The sequence below is a fragment of the Varanus komodoensis genome, unplaced genomic scaffold (assembly GCF_004798865.1).
Source record: "Varanus komodoensis strain SLA01 unplaced genomic scaffold, ASM479886v1 scaffold27, whole genome shotgun sequence".
Classification (NCBI taxonomy): Eukaryota; Metazoa; Chordata; class Lepidosauria; order Squamata; family Varanidae; genus Varanus; species Varanus komodoensis.
The window spans coordinates 4,521,519-4,536,506 of NW_025335701.1; the positions used below are offsets into that span (position 1 = coordinate 4,521,519).

Genomic DNA, 14,988 nt, shown 5'->3' on the forward strand with positions numbered 1-14,988 from the left:
CACTGCTGACTCATGTTCAGCCTGCAGTCAACCAGCACCCCGAGGTCCCTTTTACAAGTGCTGCTCTCCAGCCACTTGTCCCCTAACCTGTACTTATGACACCCAAGCCTATGCCCCAAGTGCAAGACCTTGCACTCATCTGCATTGAATGCCATCTTGTTATCCCCAGCCCACTTCCATAGTCTTGCCCATTCTTGCCCACTGCCTCTACAGCATGGAGAAACAACCCACAGTTCTGGGTTCACATGTAATGATAGCCCTTGCTTTAAACAACCCAGAATTCACAGCCCAGAGTTCACTACCTAACAATGTAGGTTCTCTTTCTGGGTTTGTGGTTAGCAATCCATGCTTTGTTAGCACTGTTGGGTTAGCACATCATAACCATTCAGAATTCAATAACCCACGGATCAAATCATCCATGAGTTAGCATTCTGTGAAAACCAGGTCTAAGACTTGTGTTTCTGAGCTCAGGGACATGAACCACAGACACATATGCATTGACCGTTTACTGAACATACATTTGATGATTGTCAGACGAATGTGCAAACTGTCTCCCACTGGAAAGAATTTTGCCTGCAGGGCATAGAAGTGTTCTGTTTCATGATAAGCCTTTGATGTGTACAAGTCATCACTTGATATTCCTGTTCAAAACACACATGTAGCTTCTATGCTAGGAGACTCCTGATTGTCATAATCTAAAAATGATTTTTTTCAAATTACTTTAGATTGGAGACCGAGTCATGGCTTTTGTCAACTACAACGCTTGGGCAGAAGTTGTGTGCACACCCCTAGAATTTGTGTACAAAATCCCAGAAGATATGAGCTTCTCCGAAGCTGCTGCTTTCCCTATGAACTTTGTAACTGCATACATGATGCTCTTTGAAGTGGCCAACTTGCGAGAAGGCATGTCGGTGCTAGTTCACTCTGCAGGGGGTGGAGTGGTGAGTTGCTTTATTTTTAACTCTCATCTTGCATGGAATTAGAACTTTGTGCATGCAGTTCAGGCTGTTGGATGTTGCAACTGTGACTTAAACTTCCTATGGGCCAACAAGTAGGATGTTGGACTATTCCCCTGTGCCCTACTTCCTATGCACACATAAGCAAGATAATGATGGATTAAGCAGTGGGTCTCATAAAATGTGGTTAAATTATCTTTTTGAGGTAGTTCACATTCCAAATGCAAATAGTATGCAATCAATCACTATGTTTATTTTTAAAAGCTAAACTGTAGCTGAAGTACTCACTGTGCTTATTTTTAATTGTTGATTTTTTTATTTATAGCACAACTTCCAGGGTTACTTTTCTCAAGACAGCCCATAATATATTAAAGTAATCTACAATAAAACACAACATAAGATACACGGACATGTCTAAAAATAGGATCGTAACATGAGAGAAGAACACTGGTAGCAAATTAAAACAATATAAAACATATAATCAGACAGCAAAAATAACAGGTAGTAAAAAGTTATTACTACTTTTAGTAATAACTCACATTATTATGAGTTATAATAACAAATAAACACACATTGTATGGGAAACCCCATCGGTGGCCTTGAGGGTCCAGAAGGATACACTGGGACTTGAATTGTCCCAATGGTTGTGTGTGATGGTTAAAAGATCAGTTGCAAGAACTTCCTCGGATGAAATGAGGAGCACCTGGACCTGTGTGCGAAGACGCCAGAGAGCAGCCTTCCCTCATCTGGTGTCTTCCAGTTGGCCAAGAGTTACATTCCTACACATCAGGAAGGCACCAGGTTAGGGAAGACTGCACTGGAGCAGTCCCAGGATAGGAGAAGGTTCCTGGGCCCTGGAGGGGCTCTGCCCGCTCTAGCTGGTTAGTGCTCTCTGTTAACAAAAAAGTCTACGAAATAGCCTCTTTACACAAGACCAACTGAAACAGCCCAAGAAGTCATCACTTCCCCTGCTTGTCATTTCTGGCTCTCATTTGGCACCTGTCAGGAGCTAAGTTTTCCTCCCTTCACTCTTGCAAGGCAACAGGCCATTCCTTTGCAAAAGTACATCCAATAAACTCAGTCACCACAGAAAGAATCTCTGGGCGTGCACAGAACGGTTTGTTGAACCCAGTCTAGCCTCTTCTTCTGGGAACCTCCTTTTGAGTCTGTCTGGGGCCCACCCCTCTGGGAGGGTCCCTTTGGAAGCGAGCTCACCTTTTCTCTGCACGCCGCCCCTCTGGTGGGCTAGTCCTCCTCTCCCGATGCCACACCAGGGGTCCAGAGTCGCACCAGCCTCACCTGGCCCTGAGGACTCCCCTCCCAGGAGTTCCCCCTCCCAGCAGCCGCACGTCTTGGTTGTCCCCAGAATTTGCCTCAGCACCTGGAGAGAGCGGCCTCGAGATAAACTCCTCCGCCTCGCTCCTCTCAGCGTCAGATTCCCAGGCCCCTCCACCTCCTCCTCTCCATCCAGACTGGTGTGACCCAGGAGTGCACACCAAGAACGACAGCCCCTCTAATTCCCAGCAGCGCCTGTACACCAGGTCTGACAACAGAGGAGAAAACAGAGAGGAGGGAGTAAAACTTGGGAGAAGAGAGGAGTGCCGGGCATAGCTCAGAAGCACAGAGACCAGGCTGATGGTCTTGGACAGGGCCAGCAAGGTGTTGTAAGCAGGGGTGGAGAGTTGGTTGCTCTCCAGATGTTGTTGAACTATATCGTAATTGCTGACCATTGGTTGTGTAGCTAAGACTGCTGGGAAGTGGAGTCCAAGGACTGATGGACAGCTGCAAGTTCCCAATCCCTGCCTAGGAGTGCTAAGTTCTTGATCTGTACAGAACTGTCAGGAGGGGGAGCCCGGTATGTAAACATTCCACGCATTCTAGAGCAATAAAACTAAAGTCCTTTAATGCTAATTGTCTACAAGATTTACAATTCTATAGATAAGTTCCCTAATAGCGGTCCTTGCTAAGCAGATGTCAGCCCTATGATGGCTCCTCTTCCTGAGCCCACGTGGGATCATTCTCCCAAGTCACGCCTTTCCTCCCTCTTACGCAGTCCACTCTGTAGCTGTTCAAATCGGCGTAAAACACGTCTGTTCTGGGCTCTTGAAAAATCCACGACACCCACTGTGTCTTCTGTTTCTGGCTCAGGGAGATCAGCAGCAGGGGGGGAAGAGGCAGTTTGCTCTGCCTCCTTCTGAGTAGAACTTGCAGCTTCCTCTTTCTCATGACTCTCTGTCTCTGATAAAGGTCCAGGCGTTTGCTCAACGTGCTGGGGCTCAGAGGAAGACACAGTAGCTGGCTCAGCCATCCCTGCATTGGGTGGTGGGGCCGACTCTTGGGCACTGGGTGCCAAGTGCAAGGTCTCCTCGTGAGTCACTGTTTCTGTCGGAGCTTCATGCACGACAAGAACCAGCCAAAGAAGCAGAAATAGGTCCTTCATCCTCCGTGTCTGGCAACCCCACCCCTGCCCCAAAAAGCCTCCCAACCTGTTTAGGAAGTGGTAGAAGAGAAAGCCACAAGCTTCAGGAGCCCATCCTCTGGCCGGCCAAAAGCTTGGCCATACAGGCCTAATCGTCCCAGCACAAAATCTCTTCAGGCCCAGATAATCATGTTTAAGATGAATGACCCCTCCTGAGCCATTGCAGTGAAGGATTGGAATGTATAATCTTATTACAACTCAGCACAGTACAGGGGCGGTCTGTTTCAGGCTTGAAGAGTAGGATTCCAAGTAGGAAATGTTGAAATAACACGGACATATAAAAGTGGCTGTGAGAGAACAGTACCAGCACCCATCAGTTTGCACTTGTCCTATACTATAGCTCCCATCATCTCCAGCCAGCCTAGCCACTGGCTGAGGATGATGGGCATTATAGCTTGGCACATCTGGAAAACTCCAGGTTGGGGAAGGCTGTTCTGAATGTTGAGCCTGGCAGACAACCAAGTGGAAAGGAAGTTTTACATGTTACAAACATATAAAGCAACCTATTTTGTCACAGCTCAACAAATGTATATCTCATCATATTTCTATATCTAATTATGCAAAGCATGATTCAGCATTTTGTGGATCATCCATCTTAAAATGTATCATACACTCTGACTTTGTTGCTTATGATGACCAATGGTATTTAGCAAATACATTTACCTGGCTTACTGGAACAGGTCTTCCCCCCACCCCTGCAAAACACAGGTGACCTAAATGATGAAACAGTTGAAGCACCTCCCATTCAACAAAAATATGAAGAGTTTCAGACATTTTATAGCACAGATTTAGCATGTTTACCCAGAAGCAGGTCTTGCTGTGTTCAATGTGTCTCACTCCCAGATGAGTTTGGATTGCACCACAGCCAAGTTTAGGCAATAAAAGTTGTTTACATTTCTAGAAATGACATATAGGCTGATTTTGCATCAAACAATTAGCCAGAACTGCTGAGAATGTTGGCTTATTACTAACAAGAAGCTTGCAGACAACAGCAGAGGAAAGCTTTTGCCTTTATAGTCTGGTTGGGCTTCCTGTAATAATCTGGAAATCCACCGACTGCTTAGGAGTAAATCTTTGGCAGTGCCAGCACCCAATGAGGCATTAGAGTAGGTAAGCTGGAGACATCCCAAGAACAGAAGGCTGGAGGCCCCCAGACTAGTAGTGTATACATTACACTGCTCCAAGCACCATCACACCACCAAGTCACAGCTAGGCAAACCACAGCAGCTGTTATCCAGAAAGTTCCTTGTAAATTATGCAGGAGAATGGCTTGGAAAGGCTCTGAGTTTTCTGGTGATATTTTCAAAGGCCAATAAAGTCTGGTAGCAGGAAGGAAGGAAAAGTACCCCATTTCTTCCTAAATGTCACAAGCATTCCTGGAACACTACAGCCCCTGTGGCACCAGAACACTGCCCTTGTTTCATTCCCCATCAACGTGAAATTCCGTTTCATTGATTAAAGTATTCCAGGCATCTAAGAGTAGGCTGAGGTTGCCTCTCTGCAGAGTCCAAAGTGTGGGGAGCCACAGCCTGGGCCGAATCTGGTCCTCAGGGACACCCAGGCCTGCCGAATATCCAGCTATTGCTTTCCCTCTGCTTTGCAGTGGGAGAAGGTGGGGGGCAAGAATACATATCCAGTTCATCTAAGAGAGGCAAATGTGGCCATGTAGACACTCCTAATGACAGTGCTCATGGCCATGGCCTCAAGGACAGTCAAAAATCCTGGCAGCCATGTTGAGCCACATCAGCCAACCAGTCTGAAAAGTGTTCCATTTCACCATATTCTTTCTCTTGAAAAGGGAACGGGTCTTAATTGTGCTGTCAAAACCAAGTCACCCCAAAACACTTTGGATCACAACAAGGAATGATACGTTATTGCTTGGAAAATACGTTTCTGCCCCTCACTTGTCTGCTCCTCACTTCTCTTGAGGATTGTTGCAAAGCCCGGAGAGAACAGAGAAGTACATGGAGTACATCGCTCAAGCCACTCCAAGGGAGCCGCTCCACAACGCAGCCCCAATTCTCTGGCGTGTGCCCTCCCAAATTACAAACTAAGCATAGCAGTCCAGCCACAGCTTGAAGAGGCAGCAAAATAGGGAGGGGCTGGTTGAGCAGTCCTGCAATGTGTGGCCAAGCTTTCCAACAATTCACATTTTCTTGAATTTGCCCTTTCTCTCAAAAATTGTTAACATGTTTTGCAATGGATGAAGGGGCCCTAAAAATGAGGGGGAATTACTCAAGCCAGCATTAATTTAAATTTATTTAGCCACATAAATTACAGGCCCCTCAATACTTACTCAGACCCATAAATAAATTAATACTTACACTTTATTTGTAATGCTACTCAGCCAGTGGGGACTAAGAGCCAAACTAGATTTGTTGTTAACTACATGAATGCAATGTTGAAAGCATGTAAGTTTTCAAAAATTGTGCAACACTTGGGGCCAAACAACAGAACTGTATGGGGTGGAGAGGAAGAATGTATGTCATTACCCATCATGTCTCTTATGAAAATCCCCTCTCCACAGCTGCTTTTTGCTTCAGAAGAAAGCTTCTCTGGTACCAACAGGTGTTTCTGTTGCAATTCCAGCAGCATTTTGGGGCATTATTTTTGTCATTGTAGTGGGAGCAGGTGGTGTGGGTAGAAGGGGCTGCATCCTCAGCCTTCTGCAGGTGCTACTTACCTTTAAAAACAAAGCCCTGTCAACTAATTTCATGCATGCAATCAGTGCCAAATCTAGTTTGGCTCCAAACCAAACCTTGCTATCCATTGACACTTTTTGAACTGAAATTTTTTCCCCCGGGAGCTAAAATTAAACTGGCATTCATGCAGAAGCATTGATTGCTCTCAAGCTGCAATTTGACCTCTGGTTTCAAGTCCAGCATCAGAGGATGCTCAAAACAGCAGGAGCAGCCTGGAAAGGGAAAGGCGCATGTTTGAACTTGACCTTCAGAACTGGGACAGCGGCGAGGTCACTTGCTCCTTGCGTACGCTGCTTGTCTTCCCTGCACGTATTGGGTATCCCTTCTGAGTGCAAACTGGCTGAGCCCAGGAATCTGATGCACCATCCTTGAAGCCCGCGCGTATGCATTTTAGCACTTCATAGAAACATAGAAAAGAGAGCGAGTCAGAAGGGGTCTCCCGGGCCATCTAGTCTGACCTCTGGCACCAGCCGGCTTTGCTCACGACATGCCCACCATGTGGATGTCCAGCCTACCCTTGAACACCCGCACCGATGGGGCCTCAACCACCTCTCGAGGAAGCCCATTCCACACCCTCGAGGTCCTGACTGTCAGGAGGTGCTTCCTGGCATCCAAACAGAACCTTGGCTCCCTGAGCTTTGCTCTGTTGGAGCATGTTCTGCCTTCCTCTGCAGGGGAGAACAGGTCTCTATCCATCTCCATGTGACATCCCCTCACATACCTGTATGTTGCCAACATATCCCCTCGGAGTCTCCTCTTCTCTTCATCTGAGAACCCCTCCTGAGTTTGGAATTCCTAAAACTTCAGCTTTCCATCATACTGCTGAGCAATGTTGGTTAAGGTTATTATGGCTTTCCCATTCTGTGCGAGTTGTCCAGGGCCTTTGTGTTTAAGCTAGGAATCAGGATTCCCCTTCTCCTTGTCTACAGGTTTTTCATATGGGGGAGCATCCAAGGATTTGACCCTTCTGCTCCACCTGAGGACTGAAACATTATGTGATGTTTCCTTGCCCAACATGACCACCATGGAGGGACTTCAGAAATGATGATTTGTACATCTATCTGCTAGATACTGCAGAGCCTAGCAGGAGAAAGAAATGCAGGGGTGCTACTCTGAACAGTGACTCTTCTGAATCGTACAGTTGCCAACTCCACAGAGTTCACACATCAGCTGAGGTTTCCACTAGCCAATGATGCATTTTTTCCACTCACCCTGATTTAGCAGTAACCGAGTTCCTGAACAGGTCAGAAATAACAGATCTGTCCAAAATTCCCCCTCCATTAAAAACAAACTGCATGCTTTGCAATAAACTCAATTTTACGCAGTTTTCACATTTTAGTAAATGTATTCAGATGAATATTGAGGGCATATTGAGGATCTCCTTGGCATATAAATAGGGTTCTATGGCATGCGCAGGATGGGCTCATTTCTAACAATACTTCCTTTCTCTTCTTCTTTGCTCAGTTGCCTGCTTAGGTTATAATCTGTTCTGCATTCCCATTTCTTATTGTGCACTGACATATTGCTGACCTTGCTTCAAGTCTCTTAAGTATGATTATAATGAGAGCTCTAATAGAACAATGTCCCATTGTTATAGTCAGCAGAGAGGTCGCCCTCCAAAAACTGTATCCCATTTTCCTTTTATACAGAAGGAGGGTTTATCTAGTTAAGTGGACCACATTTACTCCAAGAAGCCATCATGAATATTTCTGTTAAAAGGATCAGAATTTGTGAGTGGAGCAAGTCAGCATGGTTTTCACTCATGATAAATTACAGATGCCAGTCTGCAGCTAAGAATATTTTAATAGCCAGCCAAAGTCTGGCAGTCATAACATCATTATAAAGGGGGAAAATGTGGCTCCAACAAGGGATAGGAAAACCTTATACCAATGCTGCATTTAAGGCCTTCCGGAAGCTGCCTTCTAGCCCAGTGCTGGCTGCTCAGAGCTCCAGGTTTCAGGCGGATGATGTTTGCCCGTACCTCTTGCCCGATCCCCAGTGGAGATGCAGGATTTGGACCTGGCAAAGGCCTGGCCCTGGAGCCATGCGTCTAAAGCATGTGCTTCATACGGTCTCCCCCCAGTCTCCCATTGCTTCTGCAGCAGCCTCTGTCTGCAGCATGATGGATGGGGGATCACCACAGACTGAAAGCCCAGCTGTGCAGCCCACTGTCATTAAAGCCATTCACCTGGAAATGTCGCTTTTGCTCTCTGATCTTGGAACTGGAAAACACTTAGCCATGACGTGGCTTCCCAGAGCCAAGCTTCAGACAACGCTGGCTCCAGAGAAAGGGTTGCTCTTCTTCATGAAGAGGATCGCCCCTCTTGTCCCAGCTGCTGTAGAACCCCCCCCCACAGAAATACCAGTTCCCCCCTCTCTAAGTCAGAGCCCAAACCTCATAGAGGAACTCATCAGATAACACAGAAACATAGAAACAGAGCGAGTCAGAAGGGGTCTCCCGGGCCATCTAGTCTGACCTCCGGCACCCGCTGGCTCCGCTCATGACATGCCCACCATGTGAACGTCCAGCCTATCCTTGAACACCTGCACCGATGGGGCCTCAACAACCTCCCGTGGAAGCCCATTCCACACCCTCAGGGTCCTAACTGTCAGGAAATGCTTCCTGGCATCCAAATGAAACCTTGGCTCCCTGAGCTTTGCTCCGCTGGAGTGCATCCTGCCTTCTTCTGTAGGGGAGAACAGGTCTCTACCATCTCCATGTGACATCCCCTCACATACCTGTATGTCGCCAACAGATCCCCTCTGAGTCTCCTCTTCTCCAGGCTGAAGAGACCCAGTTCCCTCAGTCTCGCCTCATATGGCATCCCCTGTAAACCGGCCACCAACCTTGTGGCCCTATGCTGCACTGACTCCAACCTGGCTATAACCTTCCTGTAATGAGGGGCCCAAAACTGAGCACAATACTCCAGTTGCAGGCGCACCAGAGTCGTATAGAGTGGTAGTAATACCTCTCCTGATCTAGAAACCACACATCTGGCTATGCAACCAAGGGTGGCGTTCGCCCTCTTGACCACCGCATCACACTGCTGACTCATGTTTAGCCTGCAGTCAACCAGCACCCCGAGGTCCCTTTCACAAGTGCTGCTCTCCAGCCACTTGTCCCCTAACCTGTACTTATGACACCCATTCCTATGCCCCAAGTGCAAGACCTCGCACTGATCCCCATTGAACGCCATCCTGTTGTCTCCTGCCCACTTCCATAGTCTGCCCAGATCCTTTTGGACCTGGAGTATCTGCTCCTCAGTTGTGGCCACTGCTCCAGTTTTAGTGTCATCTGCGAATTTGATCAGCAGACTGTTCACCCCTCCTTCCATGTTGTTGATGAAAAGATTAAACAGGATCGGCCCCGGGACAGAGCCCTGGGGGACCTCGCTTGTCACTGGCCGCCATCCCGATGATTCCCCGCTAATGGTTACCTTCTGCTTTCAGTCAGTCAACCATGATGATCCGATGTGTCCAATGTAGCGATGTATCTTTCTCTGCTTTCTACGAAGCTTTGTGAAAGATTTTGCCCTGCAAATTGATCTGTGAATACCTCAAAAATGTATAGTTGTGGCTTTTCTATTAACAAAATTTTAAACAACTAAAGAAATACAAAAAGCCATGATAAATCAATTATGAAAGGCTAAAACAAAAGCATGTGTATACAATGCTGGAAGCTCCTGTGCAGCTATTCTAAAAGAAAGCTTCTTTTTAGTAAATGCAAGGGTGGTTGCATGTCATACTTAGAAAGCGAAGCGAAGCAAAGCGCAAATTGGTGCTCCATAGGAGTGAATGTGACTCCTACAGAGCAGCTCACAACATGGTCTATTGATCTTATGACTTTAGTAACTACAGTAGAAGTCTTTTCATGCTCACAGCAAACAAGGAAAATAAGATTGCAGGAACCAGCCTTGCTTCTGGCCTGTGTGAAGCCAAGGACCACCGCCGCCGCACATGGGCAAGCGTTGCACAGGTAGCTGTGTCCCCCCGGTCCATGTGTGGGGCAGGGGTAGCTTCTGCAGGTGCAGTCCCTTGCCCTCTCCCACCACATCCCCAGCTCTGAGCACGTGAAGTGGGCTACGGAGTAGGTAACCGGATATCAGGAGAGTGCAGCTCCCTCGGCGCTGACTCCAGGGTTTGAGGGTCCTGGAGGATGAGACAGCCCTCCCTGAGTGAGCCACTCTTGTCAGCAGCGGCTATTGGTCTCCATCCTCTTCCTCATCATGGCTGCCACTTGCTTGATAGACAGGCAGAGATGTGGTGGTTGAGGTGGCCATGGCATCTCCAAAGAGACAGGGGAACAGCAGGTTGCCCTGGTGAAAGGGAGGACTAATTCTAATGGGGCTTTTGCCATTGTGCCCTTGTGGACCCTTGTCAGATGCCCACTTGGATGCGGCTCCGCTCATTCACTCACTCCCGATCACATTTGGGCCGTTCCCAGGCTACAAATGGCAGATCTTACCGATACACTTTAGTGGCAAGGCAATTTGCTCCCTTAACACAGACAATAACAGGCAGGATGTGACATAATGACTGTGCAGAACTTAATGTTCCAAGCTGCCACAGCAGCACCGAGTGCTTTATTTTATTGTGTTTTGTAATTTATACCCAGCCATTCAGGATAGAAATCCTTCCAAGGTAGCTTGCACAAAGCTTCGAAGCACATTTTCTCAAACTGCAGAAAAGATACCAACCTGCAAGAAGTCATCAGGCCCTGCCCTGCAGGGCAGCTGGTGGCAGGTGACCCTGTGAGGCCTTGCTGGGGGAGGCTTCTGCTGATAACTTTGCCTCCCTGCCAATCTCTCCTGGGATCCTCTCTGGTTATGTAAGAGGAGCCATGAATGAACAGAGTGTCAGATGGAAGGCCTGATTTGTCTGAAAAGCTAATGCACTGGTACATTTGCAGGGACAAGCTGTTGCCCAGCTCTGCTCAACGGTTCCCAATGTTACCATCTTTGGAACAGCTTCCTCCTTCAAGCACGAGGCAATCAAAGACTCAGTAACCCACCTCTTTGACCGAAATGCAGATTATGTCCAAGAAGTTAAAAAGTAAGAAAGTTCATTTTTATTTTATTTGTTGAAAATTACTGTAAAAGCAAGCAAGGGGCTAACAAATGTGAGCTAGTTTTCAGGATGTGGTTGTGTATTCCTATGATGTAGGATTTACACAAGATAATAGGTATATGTGATTATAACCCCTTCCCCAAATAACCGTCCTTTGGGAGCTCTCATTTCCAATGTGAGAACCGTGAATCTTCATACAGCTCATGGAATTAACTGCAGTAGCTACACGATGTAGTTATGGCCATGAATTTCATAGACTCATAGAAGAGAAGGGTTGGAAGGGACCATGAAGACCATCACATCCAACCCCCTGCTGTTGAAGGACACCAAATTACACCATCCCACTCAGATGAGAATTAGTCAGCTTTGTGGAGAACAAGACTGTTAATGGCTGCTGCTTTTGCATATGCTACCTCCAGGTACACCTGTTGCTGGAGAATACGAATCGGAGGGAAATATTGTATTCATGTCCTGCTTGTTGGTTCCCCATGGGCAACTGGTGGGCCACTGTGTGCACAGAATGGTTTGATCCAACCTAGTTCTTCTTATGATGCTTGTGGGCACCTGTCAAAGGCCTGAATTCCAGTAGGAGCCTCCCAATAAGAGCCCTTTGGAGTTGGAGTTCTTTCTCTTTGCTGCTTGTCCACCTGCCTTGCATTCTGGCCCAGGAAGTGGTGGTGATGAGAAGGAAGAGGGCTCTCTCCCTGCTGAGCTGGTGGCACCAATTATGAAGAAGAGGAGAAGGAGCTGTAGCAACTGGTGACCATGGCTATGTGGACGTAGAATCATAGAATAGTAGTTCTGGAAGGGGCCAAGAAAGACATTTGGTTCAACCCCCTGCCTAGTACACAATTCCCATCCCTCTCAGTTGACTGTCCAGTTGCACCTTGACTACTTCCACTGTGGGAGAGCCCACCAACTCCCTAAGCCATTGGTTCCATTTTCACACTGCTGTAACATTTGGCAAAAATTTCAATAGTCTGTGCCTTTCCGTTCCATTTCCCTCCCAAACTAGCTTTCGTGCACACCCATAGCTCTCTGCTCTCTTCCTCATCATGGCTACTGCAGCCATGATGAGGAAGCCATTCAGTATCCTACAGCCGCTGAGCATGCCCAGGTCTCATTGTGCTATGCATACAATTCCCCACCTCCTGGAGAAGACTCTTGGAACCTGCAGATAGCGCCCTCTTGTGTGGGTGGCTACTGCAGCAACTGCACCGGCAGGCTGGACCTCAGAGGCACTAATGAGATGCCACAATGTTCTAGAAATGAAACGGAGCACTGTTGGGTCCGGGTTTGGAGGGCTCTGGGGCAAGACACCCTCCCTCCGTGAGGTTACTGTCCCACCACCACTGCCGCCAACTGCTGCTTCTTCTCCTGGCCGTTCCTTGTTTGTCTGACCAGCAGCGAGCAAGTAGACCTGTCTTCTCCCACGTCCCCATCTGGTCCCTGCGAGCCAGAGTGAGCAGCTGGTAGGCAAGCAGGGTGCAGTGGTGAAGTGGGGCAGCAAGACCTGGGACTCGTGTCAGTGAACCCTTGCTGGGCGTGGTTCCTCCAGGCGAGCCCCCGTCAAGGCAGCAGGGGTGGGCTTGTACCCTGACACGGCTCTGCTGCTTTTCTTCCCACCATGTGAATGCAGAGGACTGCACTGAGACTGTGGAAGTGCGGTCACCGACTGCTTCCGAAGGTGTAGCAATTCTCCATGGTATATTTAGATGGCAGATATTTCTGACGCTCTTTTTGACTGATAGTGATGATGACAATGAAAATAACTTGGCAGGGAGGGAGAGCTGTTTGTTTGTAACTATCATTTTACACCATCCCATAATGTTCTCTGGGCAGCATTTGAATTAAAAACAAAAAGTAGGGAGGCATCAAAACGGCCAGGCAGAGAGATAAAACCCAGAGCAATATGCAAACCAAGATGAAGGCAGCAGCCAGGAGAGAACCCAACCATGTTCCACAACAGAGGTGTTGAACCCTTCTTCAGATGAGAAGTTTAGACTCTGGGTGGGTAAATATAGGAAAACACTCCTTCGGGTAATCTGGTCCCAAGTTGTTTAAAGCTTGAAATGGTTTTCAGCTGTCTAGGGGGCAGATAACTTTTAAATAAATAAATCTATCATCCATCCATCCATCTAATTTCATGCAGTTTTCTAAATCTTGTAATTATTGCTATCGAATCATTTAAATATATTTTAAATATGATTTGTTGAGCACTTAGTTGCTCTAGGGACTTTTGGGAGACTAAAGATGCAGAATTTGGGGAACTAAAGATGCAGAATAACATCACTTTATCTTTTGCACAATACTGTAATATCCCGTGCTTTTCTGCAGCTACCATCAAGTGCCAGCTATTTTTCTAGGTTTTCTGCTGGAAGGAACACATATTATTCAGGTCACAAAGTTTAGCTTCTGTTTTGACTGTAATTGCTGGCAGCCAATTTAAGACAATATGATCATCATGAGATAAATGCTGCTTATGTAGATTAGAAATTGCTCACCAAACCTTATGCCTTTCAGTCTCCCTCTAGCACAATTATACATAATAACTGCACCAATGGTTTTTCATAATTGTTTAATTAAAGTGATTTTTTTTTATTTGACTACTGCTGTGGTCAGTGATGTGGGTACACTGTATAATTGCAGAGAGCATCCAAACTTGACTTAATGTCAGGATTTCACAGCTTTGGTTAGTATCCAGAGTTACAAACTTGGGATTCGTTATTTAGGGAAGAGGAGGGGAATCAAACATCTGAGTTTTGGCAGGGCCTCTTTGCATGATCACAGCGGAGGAGGCAAGGCAGGGGTCCTGATGCACGTCTCAGTCACTCCTGGGGGGACTTGCACAGTGGCCTTTGCTGCTGCGGCTTGCCATGTCAGGTGAACCTGGCCAGGTTGGCTAGTTGCCGTAGTAAACAAGCTACCCAGAATGCACAATGCCCAGGCCATGTTAGGCTTCTGGGTAACTCGCAAATCACATCCACGAGCCCCTCCTGCCAGGCACTCCTGAGGCTCTCTGGTTTGAGAGAGAGGGACTGGTCAGAATGAGGTCCGCGCCCGAGTGGGTGCCTGAGCGTGCATCTTGCCACTTCCAGACCAACCACTAGCTGGCTCTCATCACCTTCATGCAAGCCATGAGTGTGGAGATCAGGCAACGATGCCCAGTCGGGTCCTTTCAGCCAGTATCCGATCAGCAGAGTGATAACATGCTGCTCCAGTCATTTCTCCATTTCAAATGCTTGGGATTCCTGTTTTCTTTCTTTCTTTCTTTCTTTCTTTCTTTCTTTCTTTCTTTCTTTCTTTTTGCTTGCTTGCTTGCTTGCTTGCTTGCTTGCTTGCTTGCTTGCTTGCTTGCTTGCTTGCTTTCCTTGTTCGTACATAGTAGGACCTTAATTTATCTTCTGGGATAGCCCCTGCTCCTTTTCTGCTCTATAAAAATGTCAGAGCAATGATATATGATTGATTAAAATTTCTTCTTGCTTCCTCTTTAGCCTGCGGCAGAGGTAAACAACTTGTACTTCCAGGCTTCCTGGTTCATTTTTTAAATTATCTGGTTATGAACCCATGACAGAAATTGGCCTGATATATGTCCACAATCAGAACTGTACTTAAGGTCCAGCTAGATATGAAAGCAGGGGAAACTCCTGCTATTTAAAATGTTTAGCAGAACTTGACTGTGACCATGGTACTGAGGGAAAGGAGGTCAAATTTCCATTTTCCAGATGAAAAGCTCCTCACATCCAAACCTAGGGGGGCAGTTACTCATCTCCAAAAAATGAGA

General features: G+C 47.0%; 1 protein-coding gene across 1 annotated transcript in view; it reads left to right on the forward strand.

Annotated features, from left to right (window-relative positions):
• VAT1L (vesicle amine transport 1 like) overlaps window positions 1-14,988 on the forward strand; it is a 72,504-nt gene that overhangs the window by 23,738 nt on the left and 33,778 nt on the right. Inside the window, exons 3-4 of the mRNA XM_044434164.1 lie at window positions 726-941; window positions 11,047-11,189. Of these exons, the coding sequence (XP_044290099.1) occupies window positions 726-941; window positions 11,047-11,189 (359 nt within the window). The remainder of the gene's footprint in view (window positions 1-725; window positions 942-11,046; window positions 11,190-14,988) is intronic.